Source organism: Apus apus, chromosome 13 (genome assembly GCF_020740795.1).
Source record: "Apus apus isolate bApuApu2 chromosome 13, bApuApu2.pri.cur, whole genome shotgun sequence".
Lineage (NCBI taxonomy): Eukaryota > Metazoa > Chordata > Aves > Apodiformes > Apodidae > Apus > Apus apus.
In genome coordinates this window covers 8,471,791-8,486,562 of record NC_067294.1, presented here as the reverse complement: position 1 = coordinate 8,486,562, position 14,772 = coordinate 8,471,791, and the positions used below count along the sequence as shown (strand labels likewise).

The window sequence follows — 14,772 nt, the reverse complement described above, 5'->3', positions numbered from 1 at the left end:
GGCTGAATAGAGCACATTAAGGTCAAGGACAGAGCTGGTGCTCAGACGCAGGGGTGGTCATCCCTCCAAGGCTGGGGCTCCAACCATTGATCCCAGGACTGGAGTGACATCCTAAAAGATTTAGGAACCTCAGTGCTATCAAAAGATGCTGTTGCAAAGGCAACTTCTTTTCAATCTTGTTTTGCTGCTGGGGGGCTGGTGCCTGGGACTGGGGAGGGGTTAGAAAACATAACTCTGTCCTGATGAGATGGAAACCCTGTGCTGGATGGGTTGTAACCCCTAACCTAGATAGTGTGTAGTGCTGAGCCCTCACTGCCTGTTCTGCTGGTGGGAGCACTGCAAAATGCAGACTCTCCTGGAAATGCCAATACACCATCCTTCCATAGTTTTAACCTAAAGGATTCTCCCTGTGCTGTCTCAGAGTTAAATGCCTCAAGCTGGTTGATCTTTTTCTTTTGGTATCCTCTGCTCTGGTAGGACCTGCTGGTCACTTATTTATATCCCTGTAACTCCAGAGTTGCTCTCTGGAAAGTGGTGAATCACGAGGTTCAAGGGGAGAATCAGGTCCGGGTGCTTTCTCAGGAGCTACCAGGAAAATGCCTAGGTTGTGCAGCTTTGAAATTAAATACACATAAGGTCTCTCTTTTCTGTCCTTTTTTTTTTTTTTTTTTTTTAAATTAATAGGACCCAAAGTATGCCAAGCCTTGCTGGTGGTTTGGTTTGTTTTTTTGTTTGTTTGTTTCTTTTCTTTTATTTTCTTTTTTTTTTTAATTTGTTTTAATTTTTTTTTTTTAATGCTACGAGGTTTATATTTTATTCTGCATTGAAAAGAAAATTGTGGTTGTCTTGACTACTAAAAAAAGCCCATCCTACACACCGCTTAAGAGATGTGCAACGGAGAGGAGGGAATTGAGCTGTTCTCAGCTGGTGTTGTTTTCCAGCTGCTTATCTTGCAGCAGGTTCTGTGGAGACCTGGTCTCTTTAGCCTGCGACTCCGCTTGCAACTCTCGGTTACCACGATGCGTTTTTATTTACTCCAAACTCAGCTCGATGCAAACCTAAAAATGTGCTTTATTTCTAGGCAATAGTGTACGAAGGCCAAGACAAGAACCCAGAAATGTGCCGAGTTCTGCTCACGCATGAAATAATGTGCAGGTAAGAAATACCCCGCTTCCAGTTAATTAGTGATGAGGAGATGAATCTATCTCTCCAGATCTAGGTTGAACCTGCAGCTATTTTCGGGCTTAAATTTATCTTTCTTGCATTAAACAATCCCAAAATAACACAGGTCGGTGTGTGTAATTAGCAACAAGGTCTCAGTCGTAACATTAGTTTTCAATTATTTATAAAGAGTCGTTCTCAACAGAGTGCTACTGGTTTGCATTTGGACATGGTAGCCCACAGAAGGCCTCCTCCCCAAAATTAACAGTCTATTATAGTCTTGTAGCAATAAATGTCTCTGTCCCCAGTTTCCAACAAAGCCTCTTCAGTAAGATGACAAAATAGTAATTTTTTAAATTATTTTTTTTCTGGATGCTCATGAGGACTTGAGGTCAGGAGGCCGGTTTTTTCCCAGTTGCTGCTCATGCAAGGGCCCTCCTTGGCTGGAGAGGAGCAGGTGATGTTCCTCCACACAGAAGATGTCTTCTTTGATTTTCTTTAGACCTCCCCGTGCAGATTTGGCTCTGCCTTGTGCTCTCTTCCCCTGAACATGCCTGCTTGGGGTTGGTTACTTAAATTCAGAACAGTCAAATATCTTCTCTCCTGATCATGGTTTTTCTGCAGCTGTTTCCTCCTCTTTTCTGGCTTATTGAAAGAGGCGAAGCCTCTTCTACTTCCTTTTTACTGCACAGAGGGAAGCATCTTCTCTCAGACCCGTCCACCACCTAGGGGAGCTTGACCTTGCAGTCTCATTAAAGTTAGAGGGAGTTTTGTGCATGTCTGAAAAAATCATTTGTTACATGTTATTCCATGGCAGAAAATAATTCCCTGGTGGAAGATGAAGCATTCTTGCATAAGCTCATTGTTACAATCAGTTGTTTTAAGACTGTAAAAATGCCATTGCATGCGTTGTAACTTTTACAAAACACATTTACTAAAAAGGAGTAACCTGAGGGTAAAATCTAGTGCCCACTTCTAAGAGAAAAAACTTGGACGAGGGTTTCCTGGTGGGGGAGAGTCTCAGACAAAATATTGAGATGAAAACTTCTCTGTTGGTTGATTTTTTAAAGTTTTGGTTTCGTTGTTGTTGGTTTTTTTTAGGTTTTGGTTTTTGGGTTGGTTTTTTTTCATTCCTAGGGATCTACATGTCTTGGCCTCCACAGCAGCTCCTCCCTGATAAAACCCTGCTCCAGGGCAGTGCCCTGCAATGCAGGCAGAGAAGAAGCTGCTCTCCTTGCTTTGCCAGCCTGAACAAAACCCCACACAGCCTCCCCTTCTTTTCCCACCACCAAATTCTTCCTTGCAGGATTTGAGGGATTTTAGTTTATATGTCATATCTTTCTACACTGCTTCATTCAGTAGGTTTGGCTTCTTCCAGGTAACCAAAGATAACCCAGCACAGCCTGAGAACGATCAGAGCAGACAGGTTTTCTACAGGAGGTGCCTGAACTTCTCTGGCTGTTTGGAGCTGCAGCATTGCTGTGCTGGGGACTCCTGGCCACTTGGCCTTTCCAAATGGAAACCCAGTCATGCTGACAACCCGTAATTGCCCTAAAATTCATTGGCCCAATTAGCACCACTTTCACACTAGATACCTAGCTAGGAACAATTCATGGAAATATTGAAGGAGGCCCCTGACCTGATAAGGCTGAAGAGCGTGCCTTGCTTTTCTCCTGTAATAGACCAGTAAAACAGTGGGACTGTTCACGTGAGTAAAATTAAGCACATGCTCAAGTGTCTGCAGCATCAGGGTCTGAATCTGCTGTTAGTCCTGGGTGATGTGCCCTCCTGGTTCCTGAATGGCAAGGTTTTGGAGTAGGAATTACATCTGCCTGCCACTCACTGAGCCATCGATGCAAGAGTAAGAATCACCTACTCTAATTCATTAATTTTCTTACAAACGCTTTAGAAACATAAAGAGTAAGAAGTAAACTGAAACTTTAAACAGTGGTCTGAGTTTTAACCAGAAAACCAAATACCTGCAACAAAGACTTAAGGCCGTTCAATATACTTTGACTGAAAAAAATTATCTCCATTCTGGGAATGTGGAAAGATGTCCAGTCTTTGCCTTTATTAAAGCACTTTACACTTTCTTTGTTCTTAAAATGTACTGGATCAGGCACTTGATTCTTCTCCCTGTGTTTGTTTACTGCTACTTCTTGCTTTATATTTCATAACCGCAAGGTGAGGGGGTAGCAAGAAAACATATTTGACCATAGTAGGCAAATGTTGTGTTCTTCACGGGGTGGGGCAGACATATTCAAATTTCTTACAGCTCATATTAGATATTACCCATTTCCCTTTCTGCCTATACATGTGTAAGAGGCTGCTGTTTGTTTACCAGGCCGCTTGACCCTATTACACAAATCTGTCATCTATTGTGCTGCTAAAACTCCTTTAAATTGCAAATCTGATGCTCTTTAGGGGTCTAGAAGGGAAAAAAAAAATCTCTCTCCACACTATTCTGTTTGTCTTGATTTCTTGCCTGTTGTAAGTGGAAGTTGGGATGTGCTGAATTTGCACCAGGGGTGCAAATGCAGCCTCAATTATAAGCATAAAATTAGAGTCTGTTCCCCATTAATCAGCCCAGCTAATTGCTATGCACTACCATTAGCCATATGGTGTGAAAGACAGCTTGCTCTCCCTAAGATGAAATTTCTTCATTTCAGACATGAAATAGTGAGGGCTCTGTATTTTAAAATAGCTTGTTTTAGATATTTAATTTCTAAACAACTTTCAGCAGTGCTTTCTATCAAGGCTAACTGCACAATAAAACTTTGCATTTATGTGACAAAGCTGGGTATTTATAGTACACTGCAACTATGGCACAAATAAGACAAAGAATTCAAATGTATAGGAGAGTCCTGGTTGTGGTAGGAAAGTGGGGCTGAGATTTGCTTCAGGTGGCTGTTTATTTCAAAGGATTTCATTGTGTTTTGTCATTTAAAAATCTACACTGTTGGCGAAAATGTTAATAGCTGGGGAGAATTCATAGCCTCAGTGGAATTTATTAGTATTGTAGGCAGCATGGGGAGGGACAGCTATAGTTAATATTGCCTCAACAATTTCCATTATGAAACCTTCAGTGGCTTACAGCTTTGCCAAACTTAAACTGTTCTGGCTGAAATGTCCTTTGCAGGGTGTCAGCCTCGGGCTGACTTTCTTTGGAAAGTTTCAGCTAAAATGGTTCAGTGATTTCTGAGAATGAGGTTGGAGTAAAATATGGATATTTTTTTTTTTTTTGTCTGTGTAAAATAAAATCTTACAGCTGTTTGGGCCAGAAGCTCCCGTACCTCCACGCTTGTGGAGGAGCCTGTTTGGGTCAGGGATTGTCCCAGCTGCGTCAGCTGTGGGATGAAACCCACCTCTTTGGGAGCTTCTGCAAAATCTCCCACATGGACTCGCTAACGACTTGTTAGAGCCTGGCAGCAAAATGATCGGAAAGTCGCGCTGGCGCTGGCCGGGTGCCACAGCCCCGTCATTCCTCATTGTTCATTGTCCCTGCAGAAAGCCTGAGTGCACAGATACACAAAGCAGGGCTCCTCTCACCAACGATGCTCCTGGCTGCCACGCTGGGGTGGGGACAAGGGGATTTTGAGGGTGCTGGACATTGGGGCGAGGAGGTCATCTCCTGTGTGCCTGTGGTGAGGCCAGGCAGCGCAGGGTTGAGATGCTGCATGGTAGAGAAGGGGAGGGCGAGGGTATGGAGCAAGGTGGCAGGAGGGCAGCAGGTCCCCGGAGGGCTGGGGACAAAGGTAGCAAGAAAAGCTAGGACTGGTGGTGGCCAGGGGATAGGGAGGTCTGTGAAGGGGTGCAATGGGGATAGCATAAAGCTTGGCCATGAGCCCTGGGGATGACAAGGATGGCAATAGGAGCCGGGGAACCTGGGGTAGGCAGGTTGGAGGGGTTTGTAATGTCAAGAGGCTTCATTACTATCAAGGACTACTTGTTTTTAAAACAAACACTCTCCCAAGGAAAGAAATGTTGGCTGGCTTTTTCTGCAGGCCAGCATGACGTTGTGCCCAAGCCATGGCTCCTTGCCCCACTTGGGAATAGGTGTCATGGAGGGACAGCAAGGACAAGTCCTTGCCCTCTTGCCTGCAAGAAGTGGTGCTCGGCATCTCTCCCTGCACTTTCACAGAGCTTTGCAGGGAGCTGCAGGGTTTCTGGGTGACTCTGAGAAGCTCCTGGGAAATTTGAAGTTCCTTCAGAGAAAGGAGAAAAGGTGCTGAATGTTTAGGAACAATTTTCCAAGTGTTAAGTAGGCTCTAAATGCCAAAACTTTTGAGGCAAGTTGAATTGAAAGCACTTCTTGTGCCATGCCACTGGGTTTCAAACTCTGGATTTTTGTGATGTTTTAATTCTCTGCATAGAAAAATTAGGGTAGATGAGGCTTCAGATTCTGCTGTTTGGGGAAAAAATGCAAAAGCAAGCTGAGATTTCAAAATTAATTATCTAGAACATGAAAGAATATTTGGGGCCTCCTTTCATGCCAGAGGCACAGACGGCGGGATGTGCCAACCACGCACCTCTGCCACGTCACCCTCAAACTGTGGTGCAAGGAGTGAGGTCTCCTACTATTGAGATTGCTGGAATGAGCTCTTGGGAAGCCCTGTCTAAACGAGGGGCCACTCGATGAGTGACGGAGCATTTCCTCTTCTCTTGAAGCCATATTGTCCCAGTTGGTCAGTGCCTGACTCCATCCCGCTGGCAGCAGGAGGTGAGACCAAGGCATCTCTGTATCCCCACAGAGGCCTCTCCTGCTGGGTTAGTGCCCTGGGAAGGTGCTGGCCCCTGAGCCTGGTGGTGCTCAGATGGTGCTATCTGCCCATCTTGGGCTGGGAGCCTGGGAACCTTTGCTTGCCTGAGTAAGTGTGGCAATTTCTGTCCCTCCAGTCTGCTGTGAGAATGTCAGGACTAGCCCTGATTTGCTTCAGTCACAAGAACTGCATTGTCTTAACTTGTGCCAACTCTGTTTCTAATTACATTTTAATCATTTAAAAATGATTAGCAGTTTTTATTGCCTTGTTTGTGGGTAAATTTTCTCACCCCACACATTCTAGCTGCACTCCAATGACAAGTCCTTTTATAGGCAAAAAAGCCCCCCGAACGTCCACATGACTATTTACCTACAGCATATTTTATTCCTTCCTAAATTTTAATACTTTCTGGGTGCCAAGGCTCTTGCATTTTCTGGTGGATCAATTGTGGTATTGTGCTGTAAAATTAAGCAGTTTTTTTTGGCAATCCCAAACAATGTAACTTCCACTGAAATGAAGATACCGCACATGTGTTAACTGTGAAAAGTTTCAGCCCTGAATAGTTGCCTTGAAGCTTTTTGCGGTGAAAAGAATTATGTGTTTTCCTCTCTTTGAAAACAAAATTATTTTTTTTAAACCGTGTTTAAACAGGCTGTTTTTGTAAAAGGCCCCCTTTTTTTGGTTATCTTTAGTGTGGTTCATTGCTTTATTGCTAATCTTGGTGGGTAACTGTATATTATTCACTCTATTGTTCAGCAACACAAGAGAACCTTTGTCGTACTCCCAACAGGGCTACTTATATAGCATGGCACTTCTGAGGGCTTCTTCCTGTCTTGATGTTCTTCCACCTTCTAGGGGAAAGAAAATAGTTCATCTGAGCTGGGAGTGTGAGCAGTGGTCGCTTCTGCCAGTACCTAAAGCCAGCTGCTAAAACAAGGGTGATGTGCAGGTCCCTGGGATGCCATTTGGAACAAGCTTGGTGACTTCCAAATACTTGGTTGTGTGGGGCTGAGGTTTACCAGAAAGTTTATTGAATGGAGAGATGAGCTCAGCTCTGGTCAGGGAGAGCAAACAGGGTGGTCCTCCCTGGTGCCACTATGGGATGGGGTCCCTGCAACCCTCACCTCACAGGAGCTGCCCAGGATTCATACAGCAGGTCCCTGGGGACAAAGAGGGCTTGGGAAGACCAGGAGCTTCTTATTTTTATTTTATTCCTTGAAACCATGACTCAGTGGGGGATTTTCTGTTAAGGGATGTCACCAAACAGGAGCTTTTCTTACTAGATGGGTGTTTCCTCCCTGGGGTGGTTGGGTGAAAGCTTGAGGCTTTGCTCACCTGGGTAGCTGTGACTTGTTCTTGTAGGTTCAGATGGGCTGGGTGTGGGCTCAGGTGGGTTCAGATAGGTATAGATGTAGGAAGACCAGGGCTGCTGCAGACAGTCCCCTCATTGCTCAGCTGCACTTCTAGATGCACCAGGATGGATTCTCATCCTGAGTAAGAACATGTACATTGCCTGTGAGCTTCTCTGCAATGTATTTATGGCTCCTAATGGACAGTAACCCCTGGCAAGAAATCATCACAAACAACAATTTAACTTCACTTAGGAAACAATGAGCCACCTTAGTTCAAAAGAACCCCAGCCTCGAGGTCAGTGATGGAGCAGGGCACTGGGAGAAGGAGCTTGTGTTTCACATGCCTGTTTTGTACCTGACCTGACACGGGGCACCTGCTGCCAGAGCTGGGCTCTCCATGGCATTAGCAATCATTAACATGCTCAGAAAACCTGGGGAAAGAGGCATGCTCCAGCATAAAAAGCTGCTGCCAATGGTGCTTGCGTTTTGGCTCCCCGGTTGACAACAGCGTTTCTCAGAGGGAGAAAAATTGTGCTTTTGGATTTTGGAGGGAGGTTTCCCAGTAGCTGGGAATTTGGATCTGTGTAGAAGCAGGAATAGCTTGTGGATGTGTAACGTAAACTTGAAGCAAATGTAAAAACCAGGCTCAGCAGGGAAAAAGCTGCCTTATTTTGTGTGTGAGCAGATGCAGGACGACTGTTAAATCCTATGAAAAAGAGGCTACCAAGAGGCAGCTCTCCCTGTTTCGGGTGATCCTCAAATTATTATTTGTGAAAGGGGCAAAACCCCTCTCTTTTTATATTTTCCGTTGCTAACCAGCTGTGCAAGAAGTTAAACCTAGTAATTAACCCATATGTGACCCACTACATTTGACTGATTTCCAGGCAGGGACCAGGAGGTAACTCTAGCCAGCAATTTGAGCCGACCACATTCGTAATGATGATTTTACAGTGTAATGGTTGCACTAAATCCTTTCACTTTTGCTCTGTAGCCGCTGTTGTGACAAGAAAAGCTGTGGCAACAGAAATGAGACTCCATCAGATCCAGTGATAATTGACAGGTAAGGACTGCTATTGTTTCCTTCCATTTTTCCACCCCCCCTTCCTCATTAGAATGAAACACCTGCCCTGTGCTACTAATGGGGAAGAATTAGGAGTGTATACGGGTGAAATTTTGTTTTTGATACTGAATTAGTTGTGCTTTGCAATTGTGATTGCCATGGAAGGACCATATGGAGGATAAGGGAGCGACCTGCTCTTTGGAGGGCTCTGCTTCTTGTAGCTGATTCATGTGCATAAAGAGGAGATTTTTCTTTCTGACTTTCTGTGGCTCAATTCACATGCCGTGCCAGGGAAGCTTCAGGAATAAAATAATAATAGTTTGTGATTTATGAAATGTGGTTGGGTGCTTATAAATATTTAACTTTTATTTGAAAAATGTTTGAATCATTATCACTTTTAGCTACAGTAGTTCTGTTGGATGCAATCCATCTACATTTTAAGGTTTTTATTTATGCATAAAAACAGTTAAAAAAATAGATCTGCAAAGTAAGGCTTTTTTTCTCCTGTTATTCTTTTGGTTGGAATACTATTTTGACTGTATTGTCAGCTGATTAATTCATTTTTGCCTGTCTTAATGATTGTGTTTTTAAACAGATCAATATTGCTAATCTGACATCACTGAGTAAATCACTGTAGTACAATGCATCTCTTTGAGTTTTCCTGAGCCACATGTAGTTTCTGTGCTTGCAAATTATGCAAAATGGTAGCCAAATAGCCATTTTTACATATTAATTGTCCAGACATGTGTGATAACCAGCATTACTCTAGAAGAGTTAAATGGCCGTGAAGTACTGAAAGTGTCTGTCTTCAGCTGGGGAAAGCAATACCCAGCCACTAATCTGTGAACAGAGGGACCCTGAAGGGAAACTGCCTGCACCTCTAGGGGTGAGAGTAAAGAGTAGCATGCTGCTTCTTGCATTATTGTCTGAGTTAATTAATGTATGAAGTTTAAAGTACCTTCCGTGCCAGTGTGTCCATTTTTATGACAGAAGGTGCTGAGAGTTTGATGTGTTGGGTGCCACGTGCAGAGCAGTCCAGGGATGTGGATTGTCCTCACCCAGGCACTCAGGTTTACAGTTCTTGTTTGAATTTGATAAGAAAGTGCATTTATTGGAAGCTTATAGCAGATGCTTTGATTAGCTATAATAAGTAATCTTGAGAATGTTTAAATCTCAGAAGATACCTCTATCTATTTTAACTTGGTGGGTTTTCATCTTCTGTGAGCGTTAGGTAGCACCAGGGAAAGTGGTGGGGGGGGGGGGAAGAAACTCACAGTGAAATCTGTGTAGAGATGTGTTTTATAAGCATGCTGCAGAGTTGAACACCATAAACATGGTGTAGGGGTGGCATTTTGAGCAACATGAAAGCTACAAAATTCACATGAATTTTTCATTGTACTGGAAAGTGAGATCTTAAGATGCTAATGGCAGGTTTACGGAAATATTTTGTTTAACTATCTAGTATGCAAAACTGCTAGTTGCAAATCATTTTAAAAAATGAAAGCCAGAGATGTTGTCTGTTACGTGCTTCCTGCCAAGTGAGGAAAACAGTTACATGAAAAAAAACGCCCAGATTTAGCTTCCTAGCAGTGATCAATTTATCAATCTTCACGTAAATTGAGGCAAAAGGTACCAATTCTGAAAATCCTTTTTAAAATTCAAGCTAAACATAATTTAAAAACGATAATACAAACCCCACCTCACCACCCATACTGAATCATGCTTGGCTTGTGAATGGGTTAAGCTTTTAAGTTCTTCACTTGGTTTTAAATTGTGACTTTGATACAGAAGGTTGATATGACTGTGGTTTGAATAACATTTGATTTTGACCTGTTCCTGTGGGTTACAGTGGTATAAGAAATTTGACTCAGCAGCACTGTAATTAGCCCTCCCCATGTTTTTGAAACAGGATTGTGTTACCTGGATTGCATTAGTGTGGCTTCTATTGTTGCCGCTTCGCATCTGTCCCAGTAGGGTACTTAAAACCTTTTTCTTGGCCAGGGCTAGTTCAAACAATTTAGGCCAAATAAGTATGTGCTTTATACAGTCAGTGGCTTTAGTGATGCTTCTTGTGACATTTATCCTATTCATTTTTCCCCCCCCTTTTGGTTTGGAAAAGATGAAGTGATCTATATGGAGTCTTTTTACCTCAAAACGAGTCCTTTAAAACTGTTCTGACATGAAAATGCCTGCACAAGGCAGAACATGTGTTTGGTTATACTCCATTGTCACTTCTCCATGCACACAATTTTAAACTATTATGTCAATTGATATGCAAAACCATATTTAGCTATTTTTATTTGCATGTGAGCTTAGAGAACTCATTTACCACTTGGGCTAAAGCACTCCCACATGCCGGCGCTCTGATAAAGTCTTGCCTATGGATTTAATCTATCGCTTGCCTCAAATCCTGTCAATCCACAGGCTCTGACCTAACATAGGATTGAAAGTAGAATCTATGCATGGGATTTTTGACATATGTACTTACATGGAAATGCTATCCTCTTCGTACATGCTGGAATACTATTTTGGATGTATTAATTCTCTTTGATGAGGCTAGAGAAGCTCGGGATAGAGGGAGCTGTGTCTTTGTGGTGGTTTGGTGAACTTGGCAAAGAGGCCATTTGGCAGCTTCAGAGTTACATGTGTTGTGTTTTCAAACCCTAGACATATATGAAAAGTAAATTGTATCTTTTTATTTAATCATAATGTGGGATTTAAAAAAATCTGTGTTTGAAACAGTATATGGCTTTATTCTTTATAAAATTGCTTTATATTTCCCTCTATTATAGTATCAGCAGATACAGCAGTGAAAGGAACCTAAAGAAATTCGTATACATACAGTGACCTAAATTTTCTCTGGAGAACAAAATAAATCTATTATGCTTATGGAACAGTCATTTCAAGGAAGTTTCTTGGAAACCTGTGTGTGTCTGAATCATCATCTTAGCGTAGCCTGTATATTTATTGCTAATCCAGTTACATGTGTTGAGATGAAGGTCTAATGAACAGGAACTCATTTTAAAAGGGGTTTTATTGTCAGTACAAATGCACAATTCCTCCCACAAGTACAGTGGCAGGGTTGTATTGTAATCACACTTAAAGAAAACACAGAGCACTTCCTGTTATTAAATTAAATTCTAGATTGATTTAACTTTCAAATTGCAACTCATATTTGAATTTAAAAGGTTCACAATAAAATTCCTGTGAAGAAATCGAATAAATTGTAGTTATATTACCACTCGGATATCCTGGTGTCCTAACCTTTTTCCTTACAGTTATCTTAGTTCAATAAATAAAACCTCATTAGACTATTCCCATTTCAACGAGTTTATTAAATTTTACAGGAGTAATTAGCATAAGCTGTGCTAATTTTTCTGGAAGACTAATGAGAGAGCTTCCTAATTAGGTTTGCTTTGTAAGAATCAGAAAAGATGATAATGACAAAAGTCACATAGGGGAGAAACTGGGGCTTTATGTTATTCCTTGGTTCAGGAAAGAGGCTGCTCTCTTGGCATTCTGTTCCAAACTTTTAAACCAAATGTACCACTCATTGTTGGGACCAATGGTGTTACCCATGCCTGTTGGGGCTGCTTTGCCTTTTATGGCTGCATCCAGTAAACAGGACTCCTACTGACTGATAAAATAGGAATAACCATTGAGATCCCAAATATAGTGGCAGAAAAATCTCAGCATTTCAGATCTATACCATATACCTTCAGCTTGTGACATTGTATGGAAGAAGGGATGGAAACAGCCCACTGGGCAATTGCTGGTTCATCCCAAATTTTGCTGCTTCCCAGAGTACTTGAGCAGGCTGAGGACAGTGACCTGATATCAGCTTTGCTGAGATTTACCAATACAAATGAGACCTACTGAAGTCACCTCTCCAGTGTCTGTCTTTTGGATAGATGAAGTTCAGTTGTGGTGTAAGCCAATGGGCTTTGTCCTGGAGATGTCACCAGGTGAGACCATGTGCCCTCAGGTGGCAGGTCAGCCAGGATGACCAGGGTTTCTCCTGGCCCTTGTCTAGCAATATATTGAAGTTCTTCATGTGCTGCTTCAGATGCAATTTCAGAGGAATGAGGCTCCCTCTGGCTTTGAAGAGGAAGATTCTGCATTTCTAGTGCAATCAGAGCTTATGCCTTATGGAGCAGGGGTGGACACTCATGGGTTGGAGGCTGTAATGTTTATTATGATTTATTATCAGATGACACTAAGGTGCATTCTAATGCATTACCTGCTCCCAGTGTTTGAAAGGCCTGTGTGCTTTCGGCACCTGCTGTAGGAGATGCTCAGCTGGGCTCTCTGTAGTCTGTCCCCAGCACACCCAGCTGCCGTGGCTATAGAAGGAGCCAACTTACCTACATATGGTTTTGAAATCTTTCAGCCTTTAACCTGAAACGTGTTACGTTTGTGGGTAGGATTTCACTGTGCAATGACATGAAAAGGGACGTGAATGACTTTTAGTGTCTCCATTTTACTGCTTTACAAGTCATCATGTAGTGGTTTGTGTTTTACGGGCCTGATCATCTTCTCATCCTAAATACCAGGCAGGTGGAAAAATGACACAGAGGACTCTCACACTCACTGCGTCCTCCCCCCAGATACTCTTGTTAGGCAGATGTGGTGATTAATGCATTTTGCAGCAGCTTTCCATGCCCAGAGGGAGGGGGATGGAGACGCAGGCAGGCTGGCAGAGCAGGCCAGTTTGAGACTGGTGCCAGCAAGAGGACGAGGTGAGATTTGCTTGGGAGGGAGCTGCTGAGGATTGCTGTGGTACAGGGAATGGGATCAGAGCTGCAGCTGATCCCCAGCCAGACTACAGAGACATGGGATTGTCAGCATTGGTGTCACAGCAAAGTGGCAGAAAATGCCAGGCACTTCAGTAGTGGTTCCGTTGCAGGAGTCCCAGTTCCTGCCCTGTCCTGGTCATATCCTTGGTCTCCCTGGCCATATGCAGTACCTGAAGCTGGCTGTGTGGGGTGGGGGAACGTGTGTGTGCTGCTGTCCTTCTTCCCTCTTGCCTACACCAGGGTTGGGGCTGCAGGAGGCTTCAGGTCCCATCCATCCTGGGTCCTTGGTTGGGTTTTGCATGTGGGAGGGCAGGCATGGTACTCTCTGGTAGATCTAAAGACCTAGGTGAGAAATGCTCCTGGGCTTGAATATTTCTCTTGCATCTTGTGCTGGAAATTGCCCACCTCATTGCTGTGCCCCTTCTAGATCCAGATGGGAGTTGTTGATCCAGCAGGGAGAGACTCTGGGGAGAAGAAACTGGGCAACAGAGGACTACCCCCAGCACTGCACAGAGATGTCTCCAAGGCTGTCTTTGAAGGCTGTGCTGCCTAAACCCTCTGGGTCTCTAAGCAGGGCATTCCACAGGCAGAAGTTGGTCTCTGTTTCATGCAAGTTCCTGGAGCCTGTGAATCCATACATTTCTGAGAGGGGAGGGACTGAAACACATCCTCGAGGATTCAGTTGTGATTGATGCAGCTGAGAAGCATTACCCAAAACATTTCCCACATGACTTAGGCAACCAAAGGCATTTTTTGCTGTTGTGAGATAAATGGGAGACACTGATCAGTAGATGCTTCTCACACCAGAGATTCAGACATAAATACTTGCTCCTCATGCATGTGGTGTCAGTCCTCTTTCTGGTGATGAAATCACTAGAGCTGGGGGTGACTTTGCAAGGATTCTTGCAAAAATCTCTTGGTTTCAGCCTGTTGGGGATGGCACACATATCTGCTGCTTCAAAATTCATTTATTTTGCTCTAGGGGTTGAGCAGCCTTAGTCAGGGTCAAACCACCTTCTGTTTATTTTTTATTTTATTTTTTATTTTTTTATTATTCTGTTCTTTCCTCTGTGCCTCTAAATATAAGAAATTTTGTATAATCTCAAAACTATTATGCAAATCCTTAATTTGGTCTCAGCTTCACTCAGGAGTTTGTGATTTTTCTCAGAAAACCTGTTCTGAGTTTTCAGTTTGTTATAAAACTCCAAACCAGGCAAGTTTTATGTGGTTTTGTGGTTCACTGCAAACACTTCACACTGCTCTAATAGTTACTTGTTTCTCTCAGTGATGTCTTTTGAATCTTCAGCTAGTGTTTTGCGTTTTGTTTCCCTGTCATCTTAGGCCTAGTTATTACTATTTAATATCATGGTGATATAACAGAGGCTCCTATGGCAAAGAAGACTTGTGGTGCTTCATGCTGTGTGGTCTCTAGGTAGGTCGATGATCCCATTCCTGAAGATAAGTGGTTCTCCTGACATGGTCTGGAATTTGAGATTGAGATTTTCTGATGGAGAGTAAAAGACAGGCTTGTACTCAATGTCCTGGAGATGAGGGAAACCAGAGGCCGGTCTACTCTATTGCTTGTGGCATCTGTCATCTTTAGTGCTCACCCACAGCTCTGTAGGACTTGGCCAGTTGTGCTG

At 43.2% G+C, this 14,772-nt stretch overlaps 1 protein-coding gene across 9 annotated transcripts in view; it reads left to right on the top strand.

Moving 5' to 3' along the window:
• Positions 1-14,772, top strand: part of EBF1 (EBF transcription factor 1) — a 276,873-nt gene that overhangs the window by 11,222 nt on the left and 250,879 nt on the right. For all 9 annotated transcript variants that reach the window (XM_051631539.1, XM_051631538.1, XM_051631537.1 and 6 more), the window contains 2 exons: positions 1,082-1,155; positions 8,265-8,333. In XM_051631539.1, coding sequence (XP_051487499.1) covers positions 1,082-1,155; positions 8,265-8,333 — 143 coding nt within the window. The remainder of the gene's footprint in view (positions 1-1,081; positions 1,156-8,264; positions 8,334-14,772) is intronic.